The sequence below is a fragment of the Panthera tigris genome, chromosome E3 (genome assembly GCF_018350195.1).
Source record: "Panthera tigris isolate Pti1 chromosome E3, P.tigris_Pti1_mat1.1, whole genome shotgun sequence".
In the NCBI taxonomy this organism is placed as follows: domain Eukaryota; kingdom Metazoa; phylum Chordata; class Mammalia; order Carnivora; family Felidae; genus Panthera; species Panthera tigris.
In genome coordinates this window covers 38481053-38508656 of record NC_056675.1, presented here as the reverse complement: position 1 = coordinate 38508656, position 27604 = coordinate 38481053, and the positions used below count along the sequence as shown (strand labels likewise).

General features: G+C 54.6%; 2 protein-coding genes across 3 annotated transcripts in view; one reads left to right on the top strand and one right to left on the bottom strand.

The window, feature by feature from the left end:
* LOC122234547 (translation initiation factor IF-2-like) overlaps positions 1-7766 on the bottom strand; it is a 10796-nt gene extending 3030 nt beyond the window's left edge. The window contains exons 1-2 of the mRNA XM_042971199.1: positions 7566-7766; positions 1376-1832 (exon numbers count right to left, since the gene is read on the bottom strand). Of these exons, the coding sequence (XP_042827133.1) occupies positions 1376-1832; positions 7566-7766 (658 nt within the window). The remainder of the gene's footprint in view (positions 1-1375; positions 1833-7565) is intronic.
* On the top strand, positions 1625-27604 carry NAA60 (N-alpha-acetyltransferase 60, NatF catalytic subunit). Of its 2 annotated transcripts, XM_042970791.1 has the most exons (8): positions 1625-1710; positions 19213-19328; positions 21251-21380; positions 22725-22821; positions 23855-24089; positions 25156-25505; positions 26255-26357; positions 26445-27604. In XM_042970791.1, exons 2-6 carry the CDS (start codon positions 19219-19221, stop codon positions 25310-25312), a joined length of 729 nt encoding a protein of 242 aa, XP_042826725.1. In that variant the 5' UTR covers positions 1625-1710; positions 19213-19218; the 3' UTR covers positions 25313-25505; positions 26255-26357; positions 26445-27604. The 2 variants fall into 2 exon arrangements, with proteins under 2 accessions (XP_042826725.1, XP_042826724.1); XM_042970790.1 differs by having other exon boundaries at positions 26255-27604.

Sequence of the window (27604 nt, the reverse complement as noted above, 5' to 3'; positions counted from 1 at the left end):
ATCCATGGCCAGGGGGTGAAAAGAGCCACGCGGAGGCAAGAGAAAACAGTACACCCGAAGAGGCCTTGCAGCCCAAGGGAGAACAGACTGGATTCTCAGACAGATAACTGCTCCTGGTGAAACAGAACTACAGGAGACAGATAACCACACTACCCAAATCACTGAGCCAGGAGAGAAGGGGCCGAGCTTAAGTCATTACACCAATTAGGGTCCGACTGGAGGGTGGAATGTTTTTGTTCAGAGGACAACTACCTTGCATAACCCTTGTAGCAATAGGTGGTATCCTTGTCCTGAGAATAAAAGAGATCCTGTGTTAGAAGCTTAGCACAGTGTTTGGCAAATAGTAAGCCTTAGGAAAATAGTTACTTTCTCATTTGTGTTTAGAGAGTGTTTTTAGGGGCGCCTGGGTTAAGCATCCAACTTTGGCACAGGTCGAGATCTCATGATCTCGTGGCTTGTGAGTTTGAGCCTGGCCTCAGGCTCTGTGCTGTCACCTCAGAGCCTGGAGCCTCCTTCAGATTCTGTGTCTCTCTTTCTGCCTCTCCCCTGCTCGCGCTTTGTCTCAAAAATAACTAAACGTTAAAAAAAGGAAATATAAATAAGGTTGCTTTACATAAGTCAAGATTCTACCAGACACTACGCATATTATGTCGACAACGGATTATTCCTTGTTGTTTTACATTGCATTGTTCTACTCTTGATCTATTTATACCAATTACCTTTAAAACTTTAGATACCTTTTGCTTTTCAAAATGTTAAAAGAATATGCTTTTAACTTTTTTCTAAGATAGTGTTACTTTTATTTAGACTTTTAATCTGTCATAACGTTTATTCATTTGGATATAAATTAAATTCTTTTAGGATGAATCATTTTAGCCTTTGGCTTTAAGCACATTCTTCTTATTTCATCCTTTGGCTCTATGGACCATTTTTACTTGAAGGCAAGAATAAATACCTGACTTAAAATTACTGTAAGATTTTGCTCGGCACGGGTTCCCTAGGAACAGAACTTGAGTTCGATCTTGTGATACAGAGCCTCCAGTCCCTTGAGTGCGACCGACCCCTGCCCATTGGCACGGCGACAGTTCTCAACGACAGCCTTTGTGAAGAGACGGACTGGCTGCAGGCCGTGTCGCCCGGCAGGAAGCTGCTGCCCGCCGGCCGGGTCGTCACCCACGCTTCCCCGGCTCGACGCGGAAAAGCCCGAGCCCCAAGCCCAGCCGAGGGGAGCGTTAGCCCAGGACTGAAGGGCAGAGGGCAATCCTGGTCTCCGGAGCCCGGGTATGTGCGCGCGGGGTGCTCAGTCGGCCCTAAAAGGTCCGAGCCGGTGGGCTCCCACCCGCGTTCCACCATTCCAGCCAACTCAGAGGCGCACCGGTCGGAATCCGGCTCGTCTGCGCCTGCGCCGGCCGCCGGGCCTCACGGGAAGGCTGCCAGCTCCTAAGATGACGGCGGCGGCTTCGGGCAGCTGCAGCGCCGGGCGGAGGCGCCCCCACGTGGGGGCCGGTGGCCAATGGGCTTCCGGCCTGCGTCGCCGGCCGGGCGCGGGAGGCGGAAGTGCCGCGGGCCGCCGCCTCCGTCCGGGCTTGCGGCCCCTGCCGGTTACATAACTCGTTGCGGGCTTCGCGCGGCCTCACTTTTCGGCTGCCTGTGACCCCAGGATGCGCTGAGCCCCACGACGGCGTCCGCTGCCGCCGGCTCCTGCCAGAGGTGAGGTCCCCCGGCTCGGGTCTGCGGTGGGAGCGCTGGGCCCGGCCGGGGGTTGGGGTCGTGAGGGAGGAAGGGGCAGCGCGCACCGGGCGGGCGGGCGGGCGGGGGAGTTGGGGAGCCGGCTGGGGGAGGTGGGGACGCGAGTCGGCTGTGGCGGGGCGTGGGACGGCCGGGGCGCGCGCGGCCCACACCGCTGGGTGCCCAGGCGTGTCCGCGGGGTGCCGAGGGGCCCGCGGGGCTCGCGCCGGCCCGGGGTAAAGAGGGCCTGTAGAGTGCCCGGCGCGCTTCCCCGCGCGCCCCCAGCACCCCTTCCCGGGGCGCCTCCGGGCCAGGGCCCTGGACGAGTTCGTGGGGGAAATTTGGGACCAGAGGGCAGACCCGCCGGGTCTTCCTCCTGGTGAAGGGCCTGGCCTTTTCACAGTTCGGCGGTTTGCCGCCGCCTGGCCTGCCCTACCTTCGCTTTGGTACTTGTTGCACGGATTGTAGTTTTTTGCTGACTTGTTTGCCCTCCTGTGAACTCTTGAAAGCCTGGGGCTCTGTCTTCCTCATCTCCCGACTCTTTCGTCCTCAGCTGTACCTTTTGTTTTTAAGACAAATCAATTTCTTTCGTTTCTGGTAGTTTACAGACCGGCACGCAGATCGTAGGACAGCCCCGACCTTCCCCGCCAGATCGGGCACTTCTCAAGGAAGGGTGGGGGTCTGTAGCCCCTGTGATGTGGCCCGGTGGGAAAATTGTGAGGGAGGCTGTGAGCCTTCTCTGGACCACTGACAGCACACACGTATCTGTGTGCCCCGCGGGTGACAGAGCCCAGGACCCGGAGTTACTCTGCAGTAAACGTGGGCATTGGCGGCTTCATCGATCTGTTGAATTCTGCCAAGTCCTGAGCCATAAGATTTTGTTAGTCAGTGGTCCTGATGGAAGGATAGCAGCCCCACACAGTAGCTCCCTGTGTCCCCAGGTGGTGGTTATTTGGAGCCTCAGAACTGGAGAGAACATTGCTGGTTGCAGAAGTCTCGCCAGAGGGCTGAAGGCAGAAAACTTCTAGTTAATGATTAACTGACCCAGGAAAGTTCTGTGACTCCGGGTCATCTACAGAAATACCACAATCCCTGTGGCATCTTGTGATGTAGAGATAAGTGTGAGAAGTTATTTGTTTGCCCCGTGAGGCACGAAGAAGGGGAGTTCTGAGCAACATTGAACTAAAAGGGGCTGGAGCGAAAACATATTCTCTCATGAAAGTCTCTGAATTGCTTTAAGTTTAGAAGAGAAGGGACTACACACTAGACGAAATTCACAGGTGGCGAAACTCAAGGGTCATCTTTCCAGATGGACAGATCAGTCATGGCAGTGCACATAGGTCTTCACTCACCTTGTTTAGGGATTTTGTTTAGAATCAGTGTGCAGATCGGCCCTTGTAAATGCAGCGTGCCTGAGCGGCCTCCTCACCGGGCCATAGTTTGCTACAACTCCATCCCCCTGAGCTTCGAGACACCCTGGGATTCTATGTAGACTGTTAAAACTTGTACAAAACTAAGTCTAGGCGTGGTGTAGTGTTAACAGGCCAGAATAAAAAGTGTAGACATGTTTTGTTTTAAGTCTGTTTATTTTTGAGAGAGAGCACATGAGCGGGGAGAGGGGCAGAAGGACAGAGGGACAGACAGAGAGAAAATCCCAAGCGGGCTTCACACTCAGTACGGAGCCTGACACAGAGTCTGATCCCACAACCCTGGGATCCTGACCTGAGCCGAAATCAAGAGTCGGATGTTCAACTGACTGAGCCACCCAGGCACTGCTAAAAAGTACTGACGCGTTTTTAAAAGGTTTTTTTGTAGCTTTTACCTCTTCTGGTTATAAGTTGCGGTGACTTTGTCACCTGTTTACGTCAACCAGACCCACTCGCAAACTTCAGATCTGACCTGAAGTTACTTAGCGACAGCGTGCCTTCGGCTGGGATGTAAAAAAATTCCTGGATGCTAGGAGATTTGAGAGATAAAAGATACCTACGAGGTGATGCTCTCACTGCTCCCTGGGGACTCGGCCCTGAGACTGCCTGAGCCTCAGCGTACCATTAGCAGCATTTTGGTTTCTGGCACCCTGAGGTGTGTTTAGAGGGACCCAGAACGCTGACGGTGCAGCCGCTGCTGGTGACACAGCTCAGAGTCCTCAGAGCTCTGCATTTAGGGTGGCACGTGCCTTTGCAGTGCTGAGATAGCCCAGAGGTCTCAGCTCTTGGTGACAGTTCTCCTACCTGGATAGAAAGCTGGCTGCGTCCGAGGCAGCGTCTTCTCTGAAGTGGTGGCTCCATGTTTACATTTTACCTCCGCTATCTTCCCTCGACATCTGTTTCTAGAAGGAATCCACAAAGCCCTCGAGATTTTTTGATGTCCATCCCTTGTTTGCAGAAAGTGAGCTTGGACGATCGACTCTGTGTCGAGGCTGGTCTTGCTTACGTCCGTGCGCGTTGCTTTCAATCTGCAAAGTGATGCTGGACTTCTTTCTGGCTAAGCTTAAATGCTGATTTTTTTCCCCCCCAGCAAATGTCTGTAAGTGTCTTTGATAATGCCAGGATCGGGCCTCCTTCCCTAAATCTCATCCTTTATTAGCGTGACTTTTTTTTTTTTTTTTAATTTTTTTTTTCAACGTTTTTTATTTATTTTTGGGACAGAGAGAGACAGAGCATGAACGGGGGAGGGGCAGAGAGAGAGGGAGACACAGAATCGGAAACAGGCTCCAGGCTCCGAGCCATCAGCCCAGAGCCTGACGCGGGGCTCGAACTCACGGACCGCGAGATCGTGACCTGGCTGAAGTCGGATGCTTAACCGACTGCGCCACCCAGGCGCCCCTATTAGCGTGACTTTTGATAGGAGCTGGCTGGCAGGCCAGTTCAGGATTAGCTGAAGCCCAGCTATCTCACACTGCTGATTAAAGAGAGACCCATGCATTGGGAACCCCAGCGAGCATACGGTAGTTAGCATTCTGGTATGGACCTTAAGGCGTCTGCTGAGTGCTTGTGGAATGATAGGAAGGAAGCGTGAACACGGAGGCAGGGCTTTCTGCATGAAGTGGTTTGGGGTCCAAGTCAACCATCGAACCGGTGCCCGATGGAGCCTGCGTGCCGAAAAGGCTGGCCGGCACGCACAGTCACCCGAGGTGGCCACAGCACTGAGCTGAGATAGATGGTCAGGTAGAGAAGGAGTAACAGCGAGTGGGGGCCAGTTCCCTGGTTGCATCCTGTCAGCATCTCAGATTCCTCATGTCTTCACCTGAGACTGACTTCCAGCTCCGGCAGGGCCCATGTGGCCGGTGGGGGGGGGGGGGGGGGGAAGCCACCTGTGAATGCGGCAGCGCAGAGACTTTTAAATGTCTCTTCAACTTGTAAGAATGATTACCCATTTTGCCCCAAAATGGACTCTTAGTGCCAGCTTTTAGCCCCGTGGCCTCAGAATAGTGTGGCATTTTGTGTACTGATGCGAGAAATGAACCTTGTAAACACAGATTCACAGTTGTAGAGAAGCAGAGGAGGTGGTTGTGGAAGGGGACACAGTACAACGGTCTGAGGAAGTCTTTGTTCCCTCTGCTTCCACAGGAAGACCAGAGAAAAGTATTTTGTCATCTGCGACAAACCACGTTACACCGGTTCTATTTCTTGTCGAATAGTTACTGTTGTTAAAAATCAAATCCTGTCCCTCTTTTTTATTTCCTGAATTCCTGAAACGTGATCGATTTAGGCAGCAGCATATTGAAATTTGAGCCCATCTTGAAAAGAACCAAAAAGAAAGCAGTTTCATTATATAAAATAGCCTGTGGGTAATTGTCCTTTAGGTACTCGAAAGAAAGCTGGAAAATGTTAATGCGGCAGTATTTACATCTTTTCTGTTGTGTTCATGGGAGGGCTGTTGGATACTTCTTTCAGACTTGTTTCTTTTTGGAGCCACTCCTGACTTTCTTTGAACTCTTCCGCAGGGCTTGCTGGTCAGAGAGCCCCTGCCGGTTCTATTCTTAGTTTCACATTACAGTGCTTGGTTTCTCCTCTGGCCTCCCATTTTTAACACCTTCGTTGATGTGTGTCTGCAGAAAAGCACACTGCTTGATAAATGGTCACGGCATAAATGTACCTGTGTACATAGGGCCCCAAAAGGCCCCTTGGTCCCTTATCAGCCAAGCCCTTTCCGTTGGGGGGAGGGGGAGAATCATTATCTTGTAGGAAACACCAGAAACCATGGGGTATATAGGGGATTCTTAGTTGTGCTTTACATGGCACGTGAATTTCTTTACTGTGAACGTGTGTTCTTAGTAAAACAAAAAGGTTTATAAGAGCATTTCCTTCCCTCAAGAAAAGGGGAATGTTTTTATTTTTTTATTTTCATTTTATTTTAAGTAAGCTCCATGCCCAACGTGGGATTCGAACTCATGACCCTGAGATCAAGAGCTGCACACTCTACTGACTGAGCCAGCCAGTCAGTGCTCGGGGAATGTTTTTTTTTTTTTTTCTTTTTTTAACCTTTTTAAAAAATGGTCATCTAAAACTTATAATTTTTTTATTTGGATTTTATATAGCCACTAAAATTGTTTTTTAATAATTACAGGTGTACTTTTAAAAATATGTTTATAATTCTGTTTGGCATCCTCATCCACAACTACCTTCTCTGCTCCATTACAGCTTTGAGTGTGTGTTTAGAACATTTGTTCTTGGTATCGGTGCACAAAATGCCCTGCTATTTCGAGGGTCTAGGGTTTAAAAGTTGGCACTAAGAGATAGTATTTTGGAGCAAAATGGGTAACCATTCGCCTTATAATTTGAAGAGACACTGTAAAACTTCCCAGTTGTTGCTAATTAAAAAAAAGCCCATGAGATAATTTTAATAAAAGCATATTCATGATTTTCACATACCATCTGACAGTTGTTTTTTTTCTGAAAATAATAATAGTTCAAGCTCATTAAAAAAAAAAAAAAGCTCAAGTAATGCAGAAATGAGTGATGTGGAACACAGACGTCTGCTATAATTCCAGAGGCAAATGCTGACAGGAGGTCGAATTACTTTTAAAAAATAATAAGTTAACCTCATGATCAAGTGTTAACTTATACCAAATTTGACCCACTTTCATAATTAACGTCTCTTTGATTCTGGAGGATCCTAGACTCAAAGCCAGAGAAGCGGAGATTAAAAACCCCCATGCACAACAAAACCCAGCAGAGGTGGAAATGCTGAAGGAAGGCAGGGAGGCCTGGCTTGCTGGGGGCAGTGGGGAGGGGGGTGGGCAGGGTTACGGATACCTGACTCCCCCATTGGAGTACTTTTTCCTTTCAGAGTGAATAGCTACCACCTGGGTCTGTGTCACCACTGCCCCTGGCAGTGCCGAGAATTGAGAATTGGCTGGTGGCCTGCGGGAGAACAAACACTCTTGGTTGGGTTTGAGCCCTAGACAGGGTCCAGTCTTGGGTGATAGTCAAGAATGCAGATTAGGGGGCGTCTGGGTGGCTCAGTCCATTAAGCATCTGACTCTTGATTTTGGCTCAGGTTACGATCTCAGTTTTGTGAGTTCAAGCCCCGTGTCAGGCTCTGCGCAGACAGCACTGAGCCTGCTTGCGATTCTTTTTCCCCTGTCTCTCTCTCTGCCCCCGCTCTCCCCCGCCCCCCGCTCATGCTCTGTCTCTCTCAAAATCAGTGAACTTAAAAAAAAAAAAAAGAACGTAGATTAAATACATTCTTAAATACGTTACCCTTTGATTTCCCCTCTCCCCCCAAATGTGGTATTTACAGGTGTTTTTGTTGTTAAACCAAACTAGTTGACCACTCACTGGATCAGAACTGGGAATTACACTCTGGGTGCACCTTGTCAAGCGGCCTCTTACCGTGATCCCAGCTGAAAAAGCCTCGGGGCAAAAGCGCTTCTTTACCAGGCCATCCTTTGGGCCTGCTGTCTCCAGCCTTGAGCTCGGTCTTGGAGAACGTACGAGCTGGCAGCAGAGGCTCATCTCCCCGCTCATTTTCTGTTCTGGGAAGATGAAACACATCTGGAGCTTTCCCGTGAGGCGACCATGGGGTCTGCTCATGGCTCCACATCTCTGGCCCCCTGTTCCAGTGTCCCCTTTTCTCCCAGCTCGTAGTCTTGTCTCATCTTCCTCTTCATCATTGTCTCACCCTAGATCTGGGCTTTTGTTCTCCGGATTTGACACCGACCAAGTAGGGACACAAAAGGCAAATAGTCCTTTGGCTGCCTGTCTGCCACCTTTGTGGAAGTTCGCTGGCCCGACTGCTGTGATGCAGGCCCTTGGAACAGCCAGAGGGTTCCCTCCGACTGTCTTGAGCAACGTAGCCTTCCCAAGGGGCTCGGGTGGTCTGAGCGTATGCCCTCCACATCTGGACATGAGGGAAAACAAAATGGAAAAATAAATTTAAGACAAAATAAGATCTATGTCGTCTTGAGGCACAAAGTAAAACTAAAGAGCAAAGCTCCAAAATGCAAGAGGTCCTCTGAACTTGACAGAGGCTTTTGTCTTTGCTTTCTCATCCTTGAGAATCTGGAGGAGGTCCCAGCTGTCAAGTGCCTGTACCCCAAGTTCTCTGGCCCCTGGCTGAGAACTTGGCACCTGACTGTAATGTTTACCACTAGCTTATAATTAATGTGTAGCCCCCCGCCCAGATCTTTTTTTTTTTTTTAATGTTTATTTTTGAGAGACAGCGTGCACATGCAAGCAGGGGAGGGGCAGAGAGAGAGGGAGACGCAGAATCCAAGGCAGGCTCTAGGCTCCCAGCTGTCAGCACACAGCCCGATTTGGGGCTCGAACTCAGGAACCGTGAGATTGTGACCTGAGCCGAAGTCGGATGCTTAACCGACTGAGCCACCCACGCGCCCCACCCCCTGCCCAGATCTTAAGCAGAGCCATGTGTTTGACGTAGTGGAAGGAGGCACAGAACATCACCATCCCCCCAGCTAGTTGCCTTCTGCCCCGTCTCAGTTCCCCCATCCCATCCACTTTCTGATTTCTGTCACCATCGATCCCTTTAGCTGGTTTTAGAATGTTCTACAAGTGGAATCCTCCAGTATCGTGACTTTGCGTTTGGAGAAAATTGTGAGTGAGAGTTGTGGGCTCCCCTCAGCGTGAGGAGGTGGGTTCTCAGAGGGCGGCTGTTTGGAACCGGAACGCCAGCTGCCTGTTTGCGTCCCCTTGTAAATTATTCACGTTGCTCCTGCACTGAGGTTTTGGGAGGAGCCCAGCCTGCCGGAGCAGCTGCCCGTGCGAACAGCTGGGCTGTGAAGCGTGCTCCCTTTGCCCCTTGGGGCTCCTTTGAACCCTGTAGCCCATTTTACTGCTGTGCTGCAAGGCAGGGTCCTGAATCCATCCCTGCCTTAGTTTCCGTCCCCCTACCCATCCTAAAGGCGAGAGGTTAGCTCATTACTGTTGGGTTTTTCAAGCCTATAACCCTGGCGTCTGCAGAATTTCACATTCCTGAGGGCCCTGTGTCTAACGCTCGCACTGTGGGCGAGCTTGTGCTAATCTTCATTCGAGCCTCACTTGAGAAGACGCCTGGAGTTCCAGGAAAGGCCATGGTGGTACTTCGCCGTGGGTGACGGACTGAGGGTTCAGAAGAGGGATGGACCAAGTCGTGAGCTTTAGAGGGTTTAGAGAGGAGATTCTCGAGGAGGCTGCTGGCTTCCAGAGAGGGGGAGCTGCCGGTGCCCTGTGCGCGTGTGCTGGGGTAGAAGCCGGCCTGAGACGGTCAGGAATAAAGCAGGAAGGTGGCGGCGCGGGTTATGTTGAAGGGAAGCTGGTGGCGGGAAGGCCTGTCCAAGAGCAGGTACACACAGTCCCCAGAGTAGGGGGTGGGTGGGCGGGGCAGGAGGGGATGTGGAGCTGGGCCAGGGACGGGAATGTGGGGTGGCCCTTGGGAAGGGGCCGTCTCATTTCATCTTCGCAGCTGCAGGTAAGAAAGCAGAGGCACATACAGGACAGCTGTCTTGGGGTCACAGTGACCCCAGCCTCCTTGCGGGGTCTGAGAGCACAGGGCATAGCATCCAGAGCATAAGTGGAGGGTGGTCTAGCCTCGGCAAGGAGGAAGGACCCTTTTGAACCAGTGGGAGTAAAAGAAGAGAAGGAAGGGAAGGTTCTAGGAGTGCTAATGGGTGCAGTGTGGTCATGGCTGGCCCGAATATCCAGCTAAGGGCAAGGGGAGAGGCCAGAGTACCTGCCAAGGCATTAAGAGAATGGGGTGGTTTTTACAAGTTGAATGTGGCTTGTGTGAGACCGAGAGGCAGTGCCTCTGAAGAAGGCAGAAGCCCTGTGGACCTGGGGCATTGGGGCACGAGACAAGGGGCATCCAGGAACAGGGTTGTCCCGGCCTCCTTGCCTGGAGCGGGAGTGGAGTGCCCTGTGGACCTCGTGATGGCCTGGAACCCCTCTGGGAAGTGGAACAGTTCGTTCTCAGCCCGCAGGTTCTGAGTTCCCAGCACTTGGCAGTGGAAGGGAGATGGAAAGTGCCCCGGCGGACGTTGGGGACATCTTGGTGGCCTTTCCTCCACTTTCACTCTGTCCCTCTGGCTGAGGACTCAGAGGCGGTGCCCAGGTGTCCAGACACCACCCTCTCCTACAACCTGGGAGTCCTCAGGGAAAAGTGGCCTTTCGTACAGGGACCAGGGAGGTCATTTCAGCAGAGAAGGAGGACAGGGTTTGCAGACAGCCTCCTGAGGATGTGGTCGGGGACGGAGAAAGGACAGAGCAGGTGAGCAGGCAGGCCCTTCATTTGCATCTTGGAGAATCTGGTTTCTGTCCCTCCTTGAGTTGCTTCACTCAGCCACCCTGCCCCGCAGAGGTCAGGGGCAGAATGCAGACCCCGGAAACCTGGGCAAGAATCGTCACACAAGCCTGGACCTTCGCAGCTTCATGTTTTAGCTTCACGATCCAAGTGAACTTTGGGTTCCTTGCATAAGAGGTCCCTGCTGTTGTAGTGTAGATGTGCCTATGTCTTGTAGGGAGGCGTGCTGAAATGTGGCCTTTGTGTCTGCGGCTTCAGTGTCACATCCACCAGCATCCCAGGGCTTAGATGGAGGCCCGATTCGGGGGCCTCTGCTCTGGCTTCACCCGTGGGCCCCTGTTCTCTAGTGAATCACCAGGATCCTTGCTCCATAAGCCCCAAGAGGAGCCCATAGCAATAGGAGACTGGCGCATGGTGGAAGGTTCTGGAAGAATAAGTGGGGGTTCCTTCAGGTGCCAGAGGTGGGTTCCCTGTCCTGCTCTCTGTCTGTGAATCACCCACTTGCCACCCCGGCATCTCGCATGCACCGCTGCCATCTCTACGCTCGTCCTCCGACTCCCTTCCTTCCTGTCCGACAACCTCAGTGAGCCACGTTCTCCCTTTCGCTGCCTTCCTGTCCTTTTCTCCACCTGCTGTCCGTTGGGCTGGGACACACTAGGCACTATAAATGCTGCATTTTCCCCTAGTTGAAAGTGACTTTCTATTTTTAGATGAAGGTTTATGAAAACATGGAAGTACTTTTAACAGGGACATGAGAATCCACAAATCGGTGTGTATCTTGGAGCCCAGTGGTTTTCTTGAAAGTCAGACTGGGAACAAATCCTGCCACTTTGGTCAAGAGCCTTGTCCCAAGGGTACTAGGGAAAGATTGACAAATCCCAGGATATGAGAGATGCTCGTGTATTGTGGATGTCATCCTTTGCTATCAGGCCTCATGGTAGGGGGTTTTTAAAAAATCTTTTAAAATCAGTTCTATCGGGGGCGCCTGGGTGGCTCGGTCGGTTAAGCGTCCGACTTCGGACGTCATGATCTCATGGTTCGCAAGTTCGAGCCTCGCGTCGGGCTCTGTGCTGACAGCTCAGAGCTTGGAGCCTGCTTCACATTCTGTGTCTCCCTCTCTCTCTGCCCCTTCCCTGCTCATGCTCTGTCTCTGTCTCAAAAATAAATAAACATTAAAAAAATTTTTTTAAAATAAATAAATAAAATAAAACCAGTTCTATCGAAGTTCAGTACACACACGACAGAATGCACCTGATGAGTTTCAGCGTGTGTGTATGTACGCGCATCTGTGTGTGTAACCACCACCGCCACCTAGAAAGACCACATCCTGTCCCCTCAGGAAGTGCCCCGCCCCCAGCCTCCCAGGTCCCCAGCCTCAGGCAACCTGACAAGTCGAGGCCTGGCTTCCTGGCTGTGGCCATCCGGACCCCGATCGCCAGCTGCTGGCTGCCCTTGCTCCGCTCATTCCGTTCGCTGTGCTGGAGGGTCTGGTGGGAGCGTGCCGACTGCGTCCTGTCCCGCACCTCCTTTCCGTGGGAGCTCAGAGCACATTTGCCGGGGACCAAGAGCACAGTGGGGCACGGCCAGTGAGATCCCTGGGGCTCTGCCAAGGGCAGTGAGGGCAGGCAGTCACGGCACCCCGTTTCGGGCTGGCTCGAGCCCATCCAGCACCAGATGAACTGTCTAGAGAGCTGTTCCTGGAAAGAGGAGGACGTGAACTTTCCTGGCACAGGCCAAACGTTGGAGCTGAGGGTTGATTTTTAGATTCATCTGGTGATTTGTGGTTTGTGTTGATTTCTCACTGGGGGGTGGGATGGGGTGTGCGTGTGATGTTTCCTTTCTCAAAAGCATTTAAGCTGCTACCCTGTGAAAACTCCCAGACAGCACAGATATTCTTGGCTGAGACTCAGTAGCTTCCTGTGATCGCTTCTTGCACAATGACCGACTTTTTTTCCTTCCAGTGTGAACTAATTAGGATCGGCCCAAATCAGGGGTAAGCTACCAGGTTGGCCTTGGCGCACTGGCAGTTCTTCCCCGTCTCTAAGTCTGTATCTCCTGCCGGGCTCCCTGGTCTTCAGCTTTGTCTTCCCAGGGGTCCCCACCCTACCGGGCTGGCACAGACGGTGGCAAGGTCTGGGTCCCCCCTCGCCCCCTCCAGTGGGCACTGGTGTGGGTCCCTGCAGTTTGACTTGCAGGCTGGAAAGCTTCTGATGGTCTCCAGAATCTACTGTGACTGCCTTCAGAAAGACTCTAGCATTCCCTGTCAGGATTAGTTCGGTTTTGTTTTGAACAGCTTGATGGAGATCTCCTCCACATGCTGTCCACTCCACCTGCTGAGAGAGTGCCGTTCAGTGTCTACAGTGCGCTCACAGAGCTGTGTATCCGTCACCACGTTCGGCTTCAGGACATTTTCACCGCTCCCGAAAGAAATCGCATCCCTGTAGCCGCCACCCTCCAGTGCTGCCAGCCTCTGCAACCACACTTCTACTTCCTGTCTCTCTGGATTTGCCTGTTCTAGGCATTTCTTGTAACTAGAATCCTAAGATAGGTGGCCTTTTGTGTCTGGCTTCTGCTCAGCATCGGGTCTTCAGTGTTCATCCCTGTCGTAGCCGGGGTCAGTATAAATGTCCAGTGTGTGGACAGACCACATTTTATTGGTGTGGTCATCCATTGACAGATGTTTGGGTTGCTTCCACTTCAGGGCTGTTTTCGGTGAGTCCGTACTGGACTCCCACTCACCCTCCCTCCTTTGCTCAATTTAAGGGAGGAGTTGTGTCCTTGTTGGGGTGTTGATATTTATAGATCATCCTGTTTGGCCACTTGGATTGGCAGCTGGTGACGTGTTGGGGTTTGTCCACCGGGATTTTCCCCTGAGATTGTTGCAGCAGGGAGAGGGGGGTGCCCCTCGTCTCAGGAGCCTTCTCTGGAAAGACTGCACTGAGGGACAGGGCTTGTCGTTGGCCTTGGATGATGTGGGGCTGTTGACCTGTGACTCAGAGGCTCCGGGTTTGGGCCGGGGCTTCCTGCACTTCCCAGTTCTCTTGGCCGGAAGGGGAAGGAGTTGCCCTGAACTGACCCTGTGGCACATGCATAGCATCTTGGGCAGCTTCAAGCCAGCTCCTAAAACAGTGCCCTGTGTCCTAGGACTACATGGTGAGTGTCCTGTCGCTCTTTAAAACATCAGAGGAGTTTGAGGGCTGCTTAACTCGGGTCCTCGGCAGTATTCACTGAGCCCATAACCCCCTGGACCGGCCGCCACACCCACCTGGGATCCAGAGTGTGGGTCAGTGAACCAGCCCTGGTTTGAGAGAACTCGCTCTTCGGGGGAGGAGGTGCACAGAGGCGGCGGGCGTCCCTGCGGGGTGTGGTGCTGCTTTTCCAGGTGCCAGAGGCGTTTAAATCCGTCGCCTGGCACACCTGCCATCTATATCTGACACTCTGCCTCTGTGGGAAAGTCGTTTACTCGATTAGGAACATTTTCAAACAGTCCCTTCGTGTACTCTCATCCAATTGGACGGTTACTAACATTTAGCCCTAACCCTAACTTTGCTCCAACTAAATTAAGTTACAGGATAGTCTGTCGTTTTGCCTCTGCATATCCAGTATGCATCTCTTAAAGAATATGGACATTCTCGGGAGGCCTTAAAGAATATGGACATTCTCGGGAGGTCATGATCTCACAATCCGTGAGTTCGAGCCCCGTGTCGGGCTCTGTGCTGACAGCTCAGAGCCTAGAGCCTGCTTTGGATTCTGTGTGTGTGTGTCTCTCTCTGCCCCTCCCCCACTGTACTCTGTCTCTTTCTTTCTCAAAAATAAATAAGTATTTAAAAAATATAAAACATGAATATAGACATTTTCTGTACAACACTATTTTTATACCTTACAAGGTTAATGGCACCTTCAGTTGTTGTTTTAGAGACTTTGTGTGTGTGTGTGTGTGTTGTGTGTTGTGCCGGAGAATTTTTTTTTTTTAAAGTGTCAGAGGTAGGGGCACCTGGGTGGCTCAGTTGGTTAAGTGTCCAACTTTGGCTCAGGTCGTGATCTCACGGTTTGTGGTTTAGAGCCCTGTGTCAGGCTCTGTGCTGACAGCTCGGAACCTGGAGCCTGCTTAAATTTCTGCGTCTCTCTCTCTCTCTCTCTCTCTGCCCCTCCCCCCTTCTCTCTCTCAAAAATAAACAAACATAAAACATTAAAAAAAATTAAGTGTCACGGGTATACTGCGTGGATTCAGAATCCAGCTAAGGGGAATGGGGGGTCAGCAGGTGAAAGCCTCTTTCCAGTTCAGGTGAGCCTGAACTGGTGTGGTGCCTCCAGCCCTGAACCAGGATCGATGTTCAATAAAGTTCAAGGGAACGTCTCTGGACCGGCCAGACAGTGCTAGTTAGCGGCTGGTGGTCACCAGCAGCCCACGTTAATGGGCTCTTCCTCTTCAGCTCCCAGCCCGTTGGCGTCAGCGGCTCGTTCCAGCGTCAGCCCTGCCCTCTGGGGCCTCACCCTTTCTATTTTAGAGGCAACTCAGACTGGCTGGCTAAGGCCAAGCCAGAGACAAGTCCAGGCTCAATGTCCGAATCCATCCTTTTGTGGGACAAGGGAGAGTTACCCTTGCTTTGTGGGTTGTACAGAAACCTGCAGGGGAGTGGCAGTTTGTACCCGACTGTGACTGTGGGGGTCCATCCTGCCGTTGGTGGGCGGACCCCTCAAGCCCGTACACTCAGGTTCTTTGGGACAAAACGGCCCTTTGCTTGGGATGACTGGGGAACCACAGCCTATCCAGTGACCGCTAGTCTATATTTTGGACGGGGATGACTCATAAAACTCAGGATTTGACACTTTCGGTTGACCGGTCCATTTCCCAAGAGGTAGCTGGCCAGTTGAGAGGCATGAGGTTCCTGGTGTCACACTGGAACGTTCTGGGCCACAGGCCGCATCCTGGATACCATTGAGGACGGGTTGGAGCGGACGGCCACGGACGAGCGGAGCACTGGAACAGCCCCACTGTTTAGGAACCAAACAAACAGTGGATCTGTTGTTGACCCCGAGATCGGGCTGGACAGAGTTTTGTTTCTGAAGGCGCATTCCAAGAAAGGAAAAAAAAGCAAGCAGTGTGGGAAGGTCAGATTTGCTTAGTCTGGTGATATTTTTTGTTGCTTGGTTGCTGTATTGGTTTGTGTTTTTTTTGTTTGTTTTGTTTTAAGTAGGCTCCATGCCCAGTGTGGGGCTTGAACTCACAACCCTGAGATCAAGGGTAGTGTGCTTTACCGGCTGAACCAGCCAGGCGTCCGGGTGCCCCGTGCTTGGGTTTCGTTTTGTGTTTGGTTCTGAGAACTCAGATACATGCCGACCCACAGATGGGGCTGCCTCGTCCCAGCAGGCCTCCCAAGTTAACTGTGGTGACGGTTCGTGTCCCTTGTTATGTCAGCACAAATGGCTGTCCGTGCCCTGCCCGGAAGGAGGGTTTTTTCTGGGTCAGCTTAGCTCTTGGGGGCTCCGTCAAGCTCTTGTATCCAGGGACCAGCTCTGTCCCCTTCTGAGTGACAGGTCTCCAGCAGGGCTCCTGCCGTAGACGCCAGTTTCTAAGGTGCAGGTGCTACCTTGACTGCCGCCTGACCCACGACCTATCGGGGTCCACCAGGCCTCAAGCAGGGACAAACCCGTTCCTTGTCCCAGGGGGTGTCCCATTCTGTCCCCCTCAGATCCCTGCGTCAGGGCACCCGGTGCTGCCGGGAGGGCCACAGGAGGGGTCCCCACCCTGCAGACCCCACACGGGCAGTGTGCAGGCACTGGTTGAAGACACGGAGGGAGGAGGAGAGAGCAAGTCCCCTCTCATTTCAACTCGAGCCAGTGCTCCGAGAGGGACACGTCGGGTGGCGTGGTCGCCACCCCTGGCAGTTTGGCGTGTGCTGGAAAGTTGGAACCCAGTGTGGCCACAGTACCCCTGCCTCCTGCAGCCCTGCAGACCACCCCACAGCCCCTGCCGTTCCCAGCCGGAGGGGCTCCTGCCCTCAACCAGCCCTTGGCTGGCGCTTGGCCTATTTAGCAGCACCTGGTCCCATGGCCGGCCTTCAGAGGGGCCCGTGTTGCTGAGCAGAGCGTGCTGGGGTTATGTGTCCGGGGCTTAGAGGGTGAGCGGTGCCCCCACCGTCCCAGTGGTCAAGCCTGGCAGTGGAAATCGGCCCTGGCAGCTGGCACATTAGGACATGTCCTTCCCGGAGACCCACACAGGAACGCCTGAAGTCTCATGGGAACCGGGCCCTAACAATGTCAGGGCAACAGGAGCAGGTGACCTTGAAACATTGTCACAGGCCCTCACTTGGGCTGGCAGAGTGGCGAGGGCTGAACTTCCGGGTCCCCGAGACCTTTGAGCATCACCAGGACTGTCTGGGTGCACACTCACAGAACGGTTGCTAGAGTCAGTTGGGGCCGGTAGGGAATGACAGTCCTCTCCGGGGTCCCGTCCCCCAACATTTATTATGAAAAAGTTGGAACACGTCGAGAAACGGAATGTGTGGGCGGTAAGTTCCCACACTGTCTCTTATCTGCCGCCCGGGTCCCGTGGTTCCTAGCACCGTGTCCATGTTTGCCTCCTGAGTAGTGAAGTCTCTCGAACCACTTAAAGTTCGTTTCACACCCCACGATGCCTCCGTCCAGCGTATTTCGGTGCGCATCTCCCAAGACTTCCTACGTAGTTACGCCCTTTCACGTCCGGGACAGCCAGTAGCAGCTTCGCAATACCGTCTGCTCTCCAGCCCCTGTTTATATTTCCCCAGGTTACTTTTGATTTGTTCTCTTTTCCCAGTGGGGGTTTACACGTTGCATTTGGTAGTGGGTCTCCTTGTCTTTTTTAGTCTACTTTCGTTCCTTCCCTTTCTTTCTTTCTCTTTCTTTCTTTCTTTCTTTCTCTTTCTTTCTTTCTTTCTCTTTCTTTCTTTCTTTCTTTCTCTCTCTCTCTCTCTTTCTTTCTTTCTTTCTCTTTCTTTCTTTCTTTCTTTCTTTCTTTCTTTCTTTCTTTCTTTCTTTCTTTCTTTCTCTTCCTCCCTCCCTCCCTCTCCCTCCCTCTCTCTCTCTCTCTCTCTCACACACACACACACACTCTCTCTTTCCACAACACTGATCTCTGGAAGAGACCGGGCCAGTTGTCTTGTAAGATGCCCCGCATTCCGTGTTTGTTGGCTGTCGTGGTGCCGTTAAACTGAAGCCTGTGTGCTGAGTTCAGGCCCAGCGTTTTGGGCAGAACCCTGAGTGGTCAGTGTATTCTACCTCGTGGTTACAGGGCGGGCTCTGTCACTTGGGGCACGTGGGGCTGCTGGACCTGGGTTGGCAGGTTAGGCTTTTTCCGGGGGTCAGCAAATCCTGGAGATGCAGGCGCTTTGTCAGAATCCAGCCTTCCTGCCTCCCTTCCGTTAATTGACACAAAGAGGCCGCTCCATCAGCAGCCTGGACTGAACGTACTTTCCTGACTTAAGAAAAATTTTTTTACTGTTTTATTTATTTTTGAGAGAGAGAGAGAGAGAGACAGAGTGAGACAGAGTATGAGCGGAGGAGGGGCAGAGAGAGGGAGACACACAATCCGAAGCAGGCTCCAGGCTCCGAGCTGTGAGCACAGAGCCCGACGCAGGCCTCGAACTCAGGGACCGTAAGATCATGACCTGAGCCGAAGTCAGACACTCAACTGACTGAGCCACCCAGGTGCCCCTTTCCTGGTCTTTTAAAAGGGTTGTTCGCAAGGCGCCAGGCTGGCTCAGTCCGTGGAGCACATGTGACTCTTCATCTCGGGATTGTGAGTTCAAGGGCCATGTTGGGTGTGGAGATTACTTAAAAAAAAATTTTTTTTTAAAGGCGCCTGGGTAGCTCAGTCAGTTAAGCATCTGACTTTTGATCTCAGCTCAGGTCTTAATCACAGGGTGGTGAGTTCAGGCGTCACATTGGGTGTGGAGGTTACTTACAAAACAATTTTTTTTTTAATAGGAATGGAAGATCCTTTGTAAAATAAATAGGGGCACCTGGGTGACCTCGATGGCTCAGTCGGTTAAGTGTCTGACTCTTGATTTCGGCTCAGGTCATGATCTCACAGGTCCTGAGATGGATCCCTGCGTCGGGCTCTGTGCTGATAGTGTGGAGCCTACTCGGGATTCTCTTTCTCCCTTTCTCTCTGTCCCTCCACTGCTCGGGAACATGAGCTGTCCCTCAAAATAAACTTAAAACTTTCTTAAATAAAACACTTACAAAAATAAAAAGAGTTGTTAGCAATTCATGACCCCTGATCTGAACTTCAGCCTGTCTCACGGGCTCTCTTCCTGCCCAGTCTTTGTCTGCAGGGGCGGGGGTGGGGGGGGTGGGGAACAGCTCAGCCAGCAAGCGCCACTTCCCCTGGAAACCTAGCCATGCAGCCCCAGAGGGGGCCAGGGGCAGGAGAAGTCGGGTGTGAGCCCCTGAGCTCTCCGTGGTAGAGACTCAGCAACGGCTGGCTGGGGTTGGGGTTGGGGGGGGTGGGGGGGCGACAGGCAAGAGGAACCAGGGAGAAGCAGGCAGGTGTGGGCGCTCCGGGTCCTGGTCTGCAACCTGGGGGCAACTGGCACCTGTGCTGGGACTGTCGTGAGGGACAGAAACGCTCGGTGCGGTTACGAGAAGACGTCCGCCCACGGGGGATGAGACTAGTTTTCCCGTCTTGCTGCCTCACAGGTGACAGGTGGGGCCGGCCGGTGAAGGGGTGCGGCCACCCTCCTGACGCTGCCTCCCGCCCTGCAGGTGTGAATGACAGAGGTGGTGCCGTCCAGCGCCCTCAGCGAGGTCAGCCTGCGCCTCCTCTGCCACGATGACATAGACACCGTGAAGCATCTGTGCGGCGACTGGTTCCCCATTGAGTAAGTCGAGCGGCGCCGGCCGCCCCCCGCTGCAGAGGGTCGGGGTGGGGAGCGGGCAGGGGGACGCGCACGAAGATTTGCTGCGAAGGCCAGGACGGCCTGGCAGCGCCGTGGCGGCCCGGGGTCACGTTGCCTGTCGCTAGGCCTCGGGCCCTGCCTGCCATCGGGCTCCCTCCACCTCACCGTGTCCCTTGTGCGGAGAGTTCCGCCCTGGGCTTTACGGAGAATCTTTAGCCGAAAAGCTGCCGAGCGCAGTGCCGGTGACGATTCAGAAAACGGAGAAGCAGCTTAAGTGTAACGTGAGGCCTCGGTTGCACACGTCGGGCTCTGGGCCTGCAAGTACTGTAGTATTCAGCCGGGGAAAACCCTGTGGAAGAGAAGAGGTATGTTGGTCGATGAGGGGTTTTTTTGTGTTTGTTTTTCAAATGAGCCGGCAGATGAGAAAAGTAGAGTAGGAGACAGCCCTGTGCCCATCGTGCTGCTGTTTAAAGACCTGTACACGATAAAAGCCTGCAAGGTCATACAGCACGTCACGGGGTGTTGTCAGTGGTTTGTGGGGAGGTGGTTGCAGCTGCAGCTTCGTCTGTCCGTCAGTCTGTCCTCCTCTAACTGCTCGTGCAGCGGTTGCGGTGGGAGAGATAGGTGCAACTTCGTATTTTACAGGCTCCCGGCTGGGAGCTGGGTAAGTGCCAGGGGTGAACTCGCAGCGAGCACTGTGCGGGGAGCTGTGCCGACAGTAAATCCTCGGTTCTCATCGCAAGGATTTATCATTTAAAAAAAAAACTTTTAAAAATTAAAAACGAACTAGATCTTGCATTTCCATGAGTCCCGCCCTCTGATGGGTTGTGTCACCGGCCGCGCGCGCGGGGAGGGAGGGGAAGGGCGAGCGTCAGCCTTCTCGGGGTGTGGGCGCAGCGGCTTCAGGGGTCACCGGGGGTGCCGTCCTTTCACCCCGCGGTCCCCTGCGTGGGTCAGACCCTGCACCAGGTGGAGCCGTGCTGGGCTGGAGCCTCTGCCTCTCCTCACAGCTTCCTGCGCCCTAGGCCTCAGGTTCCAATGACGGTGAAGCGAGCTTCAGTCCCATGGGCTGTGTGGTGTGGCAGCGTGTCCCAGCTGCCACACCAGCCGAGGGTTCTGTCTGGGGTCAGAAGATGACGTTGCGGGGAGGACCAGGGGAGGGGTGTGGGCGATGCTCAGGTCTCATCGAACGTTCCAGTGGGTGGTCAGTGGCCTCTCTGCTATGTCACCGCGAGGGTAGGGCACCCTTTTCCAGCTCTGGGTCTCAAGAAAGGCGTCTCAGGGTTACTTGTTGTCTGTCCCAAGTTAAAAAACGAATGTACACCCCCATCAGCCCTCCCGACTGTGTCTCCTGGCTGTGGCTGAGTCTGCCTTTTCATTACTGCTCCCAGGGCCTTTGCACAAAATGTTCTCTTTCCTGCTCCCCCGGGCGGGGAGTCTTGTGAACAGCCCCCGGCAACCCTGGCCACACTCTGCCCTTGAGGGCTCGTCCCCATCGCTACCTGGGAGGTGCAGTGAACCCAGATGCACTTGGCTGTGAACTTGGCCCACACCCCCAGTCTTGAAGGGGTCTCGTAGAATTCTTGGAAATGACCCAAGTGTCTGAGGGTCATCTCTTCCAGCTGCCCCTGCACGTCATGCTCTCGTGGAGAGAACGTCATTGGGAGTTTTTTTCCTCTCCTCTCTTACGTGAGGATAGAAAAATCATTTTTCCCGTCAGAAATCCCCAGTGCCATCTAGACAGATTCCTGCTTTACGAAGACCATTTGGTGTAGACGGAGTGGTGGACAGACAGACTCCTTCTCAGTCATGGAGCAGTGGGCAGAGCGGCCCCGGGTCCCCCGTGGTTCCGCAGCCAGAAGCCCAGCATCAGCGTGTTCACCTGACCTTGTCCTCCCCCTCAGGTACCCAGACTCATGGTATCGTGATATCACCTCCAATAAGAAGTTCTTTTCCCTCGCCGCCACCTACCGGGGCGCCATCGTGGGAATGATAGTAGCTGAAATAAAAAGTAGGACCAAGATACACAAGGAGGTGAGTATGTGTGGTGAGGAGCTGGTGGTCCCCGTCGCCGGCCGGGCCTGCTGGGGGTGGTGACCGAAGCACGCGCCCTGCTCTGTGGCTCTTTCTCCCGGGAGCCCAGACCGAGTATGAGCCTCGGGGGTGTACGTGGCACCGTCACCCACGCGTTAAATGAAGGACCTACCGCAGGCCTCCTAACAGCTGTCATTTCAAAGTGGGGGCGGGTGTAAGCGATGCCCTGAGAATCCCCGGAGTTGTCAGGGGCTCTGGAAAGATCTGTGACTTGTACTGGCAGCAGTGTCATGGAACTGCCACCTCTGCTGTGGTTGGTTGAAGGACACGGTCAGTTCCAGTAAGAGGTTAGGGAACATGGAGAATTTCCTTTCATCCGGATTCACAGACCCCTCCCCGATCTGAGAACTGGAGGGTCTGTGGGCCCCGTGTCCACAAGCTCTGCTCTGAACGCACAGTGCGAGGCCACAGCCACAAATACGTTGTTGCACGTCGTCACGTTGGATCAAGATTGTGCCTAATGATTTTGGTCATCTTAGCGACTGAGCTGTGTTTCCCACATGGGTATTTACTCCAAGGACAGGAAGGAACCCGCTGACAACCTGCATTGGTTCTGTCTGTTCAGCTTCGGTTACTTCTTTAAAAGTAGAAGAGGGACAGCTCCCTTTTACAGACCCGACCCACTCGAGCGGACCCCATCTTGCTTGTGACTAGATTGTGGCAAAGATAGTTTCTGTTAGGAGTGACTTTCTATCCCAGCTTCCTCCTGGGCTTTTTGCTTCCAGTTCGTCTTGCACGGTGGCCGGATTCATGACTCTCCTGGCTCCAAATGCCATCCCCGGAACCAAGGAGCACGCATGGGTTGGCCTGCCATGTCACTCTGCCCGGTGTGGGCCGCACGGGGTGCTGGGGGGGGGGGCACTCGAGCCCCCACCGCCTTTACTCAGAGACCACCTGGGGGCAGTGTAAGGTCCTTGAGACAAACCTTTTCAGACCTCATCCAGCTGTCTTGTCCCAAGTGCCCAGTACGTGCCCACACCGCGCAGTTGTTCCCTTGTTACCGCTGTAACCTCACACCCTATGGTCCTGCCACCCCCACACGTCCCCGAGAGGAGCGGCTTTTTGTGTGTGTCCTCAGTTTAGCCATTTGCGCCGCAAAGCCTCGCACCCTCTTGTCTCTGTTTGTGTGTGTGGGGGGGAGCCTGTCCATCATCTTTGCTCTGTCCCCTCCTACCCCAGCACCCCACAGGGGTTGTGGCGGGAGAGTCGGCCTGTGGGATGTGCCAGCACCAGGACCAGGCCCCTCAGCCGTTAACCTGATTTTCTTTCTGACTTTTTCTTCAGGATGGAGATATTCTAGCCTCCAACTTCTCTGTTGACACACAGGTCGCATACATTCTGAGTCTGGGAGTGGTCAAGGAGTTCAGGAAGCACGGCATCGGTAAGGCACAGCCGTGCTCACGGTTTTTGGCGTGTGCTCCAGCCACCGTGTCCAGTCACGTCCCATGCGCTGGTGACGTGCCTGTAAATGTCCCTCGTCCCGCTCTTCCCCCTGTCCTGCGTGGACTTCCGGCCTCCCACCCCTCCCAGCAGGTCCCCGGCCCCACCTCCCTCCACCCCATTGGCCTTCGACCCCTGCTTCTAGCACCCACTTGCCAGGTGCAGACAGCAAAGGCCGTCCGGGTGATGGCTTCATTCCCAAATATGACCTTTTTTTAAAAGTTTATTTATTTTGAGAGAGGGACAGAGCGTGCGGGGGTGGGGGGTGGCAGCAGAGAGAGGGAGAGAGAATCCCAAGCAAGCTGTGCGATGTCAGCGCAGAGCCTGATGCGGGGCTCAAACTCAGGAACCGCGAGATCATGACCTGAGCCCAAGTCAGAAGCTCAACCGACTGAGCCATCAGGCGCCCCCCAAACGATCAGATTCACAACACTCCCAGATGTCCTCGTCGGGGAATGGGTCACCACACACACAGTTTATGTCAGGTCATGAGGTGTTGCTGATTAAGAGTAGAAAACGATTGACAGCCAGTCCTAGCTGCCCTGTGCCAGATGCCCGTCACGTGCAGGGGGCTGTGCCCCAGGTGCCGCTCCAGGCCCCTGCTCTGCCCCAAGCCCGCAGGCAGCAGTCTCCCTTTGTGACTCAGGCCTGTCCGTTCTACCTTTTCCCTCCACTCAGGTTCGCACTTGGTGATGTCTGGAAGCTTAGTGAGTCTCTGCCATGGGCCCAGCCCCACTGAGGGAACTGCCTGACCCCCATCTGCAGTTCGGGATGCCTGATGGTCTGCCCCTAACGAGCCCCATCTGGCCGTGGCATTCTAGGGGCTTTGACAGAGCGGTTGCGGGAGTTCCATCTGTGATACCGTGGCAGAGATCTCTGTAGATCTGTAGAGATCTCTGGCAGTCTCGCTTCCTCATCTGCCTCCTGCTCCCTGCCTGCCCTGCCGTGCGTGACTGTCGTCCCTTCTCCTGCAGGTTCCCTCTTACTCGAGAGCTTAAAGGATCACATATCAACCACCGCCCAGGACCACTGCAAAGCCATCTACCTGCACGTCCTCACCACCAACAACACAGCAATAAACTTCTACGAAAACAGAGACTTTAAGCAGCATCACTATCTCCCCTATTACTACTCCATCCGAGGGGTCCTCAAAGATGGCTTCACCTACGTCCTCTACATCAATGGTGGCCACCCTCCCTGGACAATCCTATATCCTTTACTTCTCAGGGGTGAGGGATATGGCTTCCTAGCCACAAGGGTGGCTCGCAGGGCCAGGGCCCGTGCACCAGATGGAGCCGCCGTTGCCTTCCCATGCATGACTCAGGAGGCCAAGCTCACGGGACGTGCTGTGGCTAGATCTGGTTGTACTCAAGTGTTTCTCAGACTTCACCCGTCACGAGGTGTGGGTTTTAACCCCCTTGGCCAACGATCCATGCTTCCAACAGATACCGATTAGGAGCCTCCTTTTCCAGGTGCACAGGAGATGCACACAGCTGTCAACACAACAGCGGGTCCCCTGCCGTCAGGGGGCCCGGCCCGTGTGCCGTCAGTCAGGGGAGGAAACAAACAAGGTGAAAAGAATTGCTGGCTGTTTGCAGCCCTGGGGTTCGGACCTCCCTTTCCTGAGGCGTGTCACCCAGAGCTGTGTCCCCCCTCACCCCCACACGCCGCTCCCTCCTCTTTCGCCCTCTCTGGGCAGAATGGGCAGTTGGGAGGCCAGGAGGCTTCCTAATAGTTCAGGATGTGGCTCCAGAATGCTCTGTGTGGGGGTGAGCCAGCAAGAAGCTGATGAGGCGAGCGAGGCTAGGGTTTATCCGTTTTACGGGGACGTAAACAGGAGGGAGAAGCCTGGCCTGCAGGCTCCCCGTGCATGTGCACGTGGGCCTCTTGCAGCTGTCCGGGAGGTCGGCACCGTGACCCCCTCCTTGTCCCAGGGCCCTGCCGTTCCGATGCCTGAGTACGGGGTCAAGTTGGGACACTCACTCTCCTGCCGGACCTCTCCCCCTGGCGCCCCGTCCCTTTCCACGTGCCTGAGCTCTGCTCACCCAGGAGGTGCTCTCCGACCCAGTGCCACCCTTTATTTCTTTGCACGGTGGAGCCGCTCCGGCTCACGAGGCTTTCCAGCACCCTACAGAGGCTTAGCGGGCTTTTGGCCTCCTTCCTGAATGGCGGCGTCTGCATGCAGGCCTGCGGCTTACCGCGTGGGCCTGCTGACCGTGCCGCCAGGGGTGCGTGGGCACACAGGGCGAGTCGATCTTCCTTAACAGAGCCGCACGGACTACATTCAGCACCTGGGCTCCGCTCTAGCGAACCTCAGCCCCTGCTCCATCCCGCACAGGCTCTACCGCCAGGCCCACAGCCTGCTCTGCAGCTTCCTGCCGTGGTCCAGCATCTCCACCAAGGGTGGCCTCGAGTATAGCCGGACCATGTGACGCCGGCTGGGCGGCCTCCGCCAGGCCCCACCCTTCGGCACCCCGCAGAACCCGCCTTCCTGGCCGTCCGACTTCCGTCCTCTGCAACAGAGCTGGTGGCCGCTCGCCGGGCCCGTCGGCCTGCCCCAGCTGCAGGCCCGGTGCTACGCGGGCTCGGAGCAGAGCGTCGTGGGGCATGCCTGGTCTCGGACAGGTATGCTGGAGCACGTGGGGGGGGCGGGGGGGGGGACAGGGGAGCCGAACCCGGTGGGATGGGGGGATGGCGGTGCCAGGACATTAAGCCCGTGGCTCTTTCCGCAACAAAAACAGAAGGGCCTGAGTGGGCGCCTGCTGCACAGGGATGTTGGGGAGTAGTGGCAAGAGCTGAAGTAGTCTGACTGACTTTCAGAAACTTCAGGAAGGAAAGCAGGGTCCTTGAGCCCTTGGCCAGGACTTCTGTCTTTTCACTTCTGAGCTCCGATTACAAAAAGAGAACGTGTTCATGTGGTTCCAATAATTAAAAAGGTACCAGATCAGGCCCCTCCTACCCCTCCCCCAACCACTCAGCTCCCCTTCTGAGGAGCATCCAGTGTTTCAGTGTCATGGCCGTGCTTCCAGGCCCGTGCTAACAGGACCTGGTGGCGGGGCGTCGTGACCAGGGCTCTGCTCATACACGGCCACTCCTGAGTGCCATGTGTGCTAAGGAGAGCTGGCCTCTCCGACCACAGAGCCAGGAGTCATGGGGACTCCCAAGACCCACCCCTTTCCACAGACACAGCCCAGGGCAGTTGGGTGGTTTGGGCCAATTCACATGGGCCGTGGCCACCTAGGCTGAATCCTCATCGGTGCCCTGATCTGTGCAGGGACCAAGGGCAGCTGGGAGCCCCAGGCCGGGGCAGTGCAGGCTTGAGCAGGCCCTCTCCCTGGAGGCCTTCACCCCAGCTCCCCTCTTCTTTTCCACAGGCTTTTCCAGTCCTCCTTTCTTTTCTGGTAACCTGTGGAAACCGCCGCCTCTGCCTCTGTCCTGGTCCTGCCCCCATGAGCGTGCACCGGCCCCGCTGGCCAGGTGAGGTGCGGCAGCATCCACTGTGGTCTGTTCCTTCCACTGCTCCCTTCCCCTCCGATGCCCATTCCTTCCAGTTCCTTCCTCCAGAGCCGGAATGAACTAATGGACGGCAGGAACCCAAGTGTTGTGGACAGACTTGACCCTGAAGACAGAGGAGCCTCAGAACAACGAGGGCGTGAGATAAAGGGAGTGCCAGACCCTTGTCCAACACCGGCTCCCAGAAGCCCGGGGTACGGGGAGCAGCCCCTGCCTGTCCATGGAGGGCTGGCTCACGGTGGGCGGGGCCAGGGAGGCTTTTCCCCCAGGCACAGAGCTCTGGGGCTCAGACCCTGACAGGAGAGGTCAGATAACGCAACAATTCCCCACTGCTCAGCTGGGAGGTCGGGCCCTCTGGCAGCATCCTGCGGGGGGCTTCATACTGTCGCGGACGGCACAGGGCTGCCCCAGGGAGCTGGGCTGAGGACAGGTGCCAGGGAGGTTCCTGGGGGTCTTCTCCCCAGTCCCCCAAGTCCACCAGCTGCAGCTCCGAAAGGATGTCTGTCGAAAGGGACCTGGCCTTCGGGGCTGGGGGTTGTCGTGTGCCTTGTGGTCCCTCAGCCCCTGGGGGCAGCGACAGGAGAGGCTATCAGCGCCAGGAGGTGCGCGCAAACATCACTTGCTTCTGGCGTCACTCTCACCCCAATTCCCCAAAGCTGCTTGCTCCCCAAAGCTCCTCTCCAGAGGAGAGGGGGTAGCAGGGCCAGGCCCGGCGTGGCCACAGCGCGCCGGCCTGAGAGGAGAAGGAGGAACAGCCAGACCGGGGGGGCCTCCGGGGCAGTCACGCTTCCTTCCCTCAGAACTGCACAGTCTGGGGCCACCTCCACTCATGAGGTAGGAGAGAGGGATCCTCGAGACGAGGAGAAGCCGTGGGCAGGAGACACGCTCTCCCCCCTCCCCACCTCGTGACTGGTGGTGCCTCTCGGGGTGAGATCCCCGCCTGTGCACTGACCTTGGCTTCATGCTGAGGCCCAGTTTAGTGTCCTCTCTAATCTGAACCAACGGTGATTGTATGATTTTTATTTCTGCCCCGAGGGGTAAGGGCAGAGTCTTCTGGAAGGTTTTGCCTTGGACTTTCATAATTGAGCTCAGAGGCCTTGCCCTGCCCCCTCCCTCCCTGCCCCCAATCACTGCAGTGTCCAGCCCAGTGTTGAACAGATTGTAGTGTTTTGTCTCATTACAAACAAATAAACAGACTTTAATTGGTCACA

Excerpts from the sequence above, each read along its gene's own strand:
- NAA60 (XM_042970791.1), top strand. The coding sequence starts at position 19,219 with ATGACAGAGGTGGTGCCGTCCAGCGCCCTCAGCGAGGTCAGCCTGCGC. Across the intron at positions 21,381-22,724 it reads GGACCAAGATACACAAGGAG|GATGGAGATATTCTAGCCTC; the intron begins GTGAGTATGTGT and ends CTTTTTCTTCAG. Across the intron at positions 24,090-25,155 it reads CACCCTCCCTGGACAATCCT|GGACTACATTCAGCACCTGG; the intron begins ATATCCTTTACT and ends ACAGAGCCGCAC.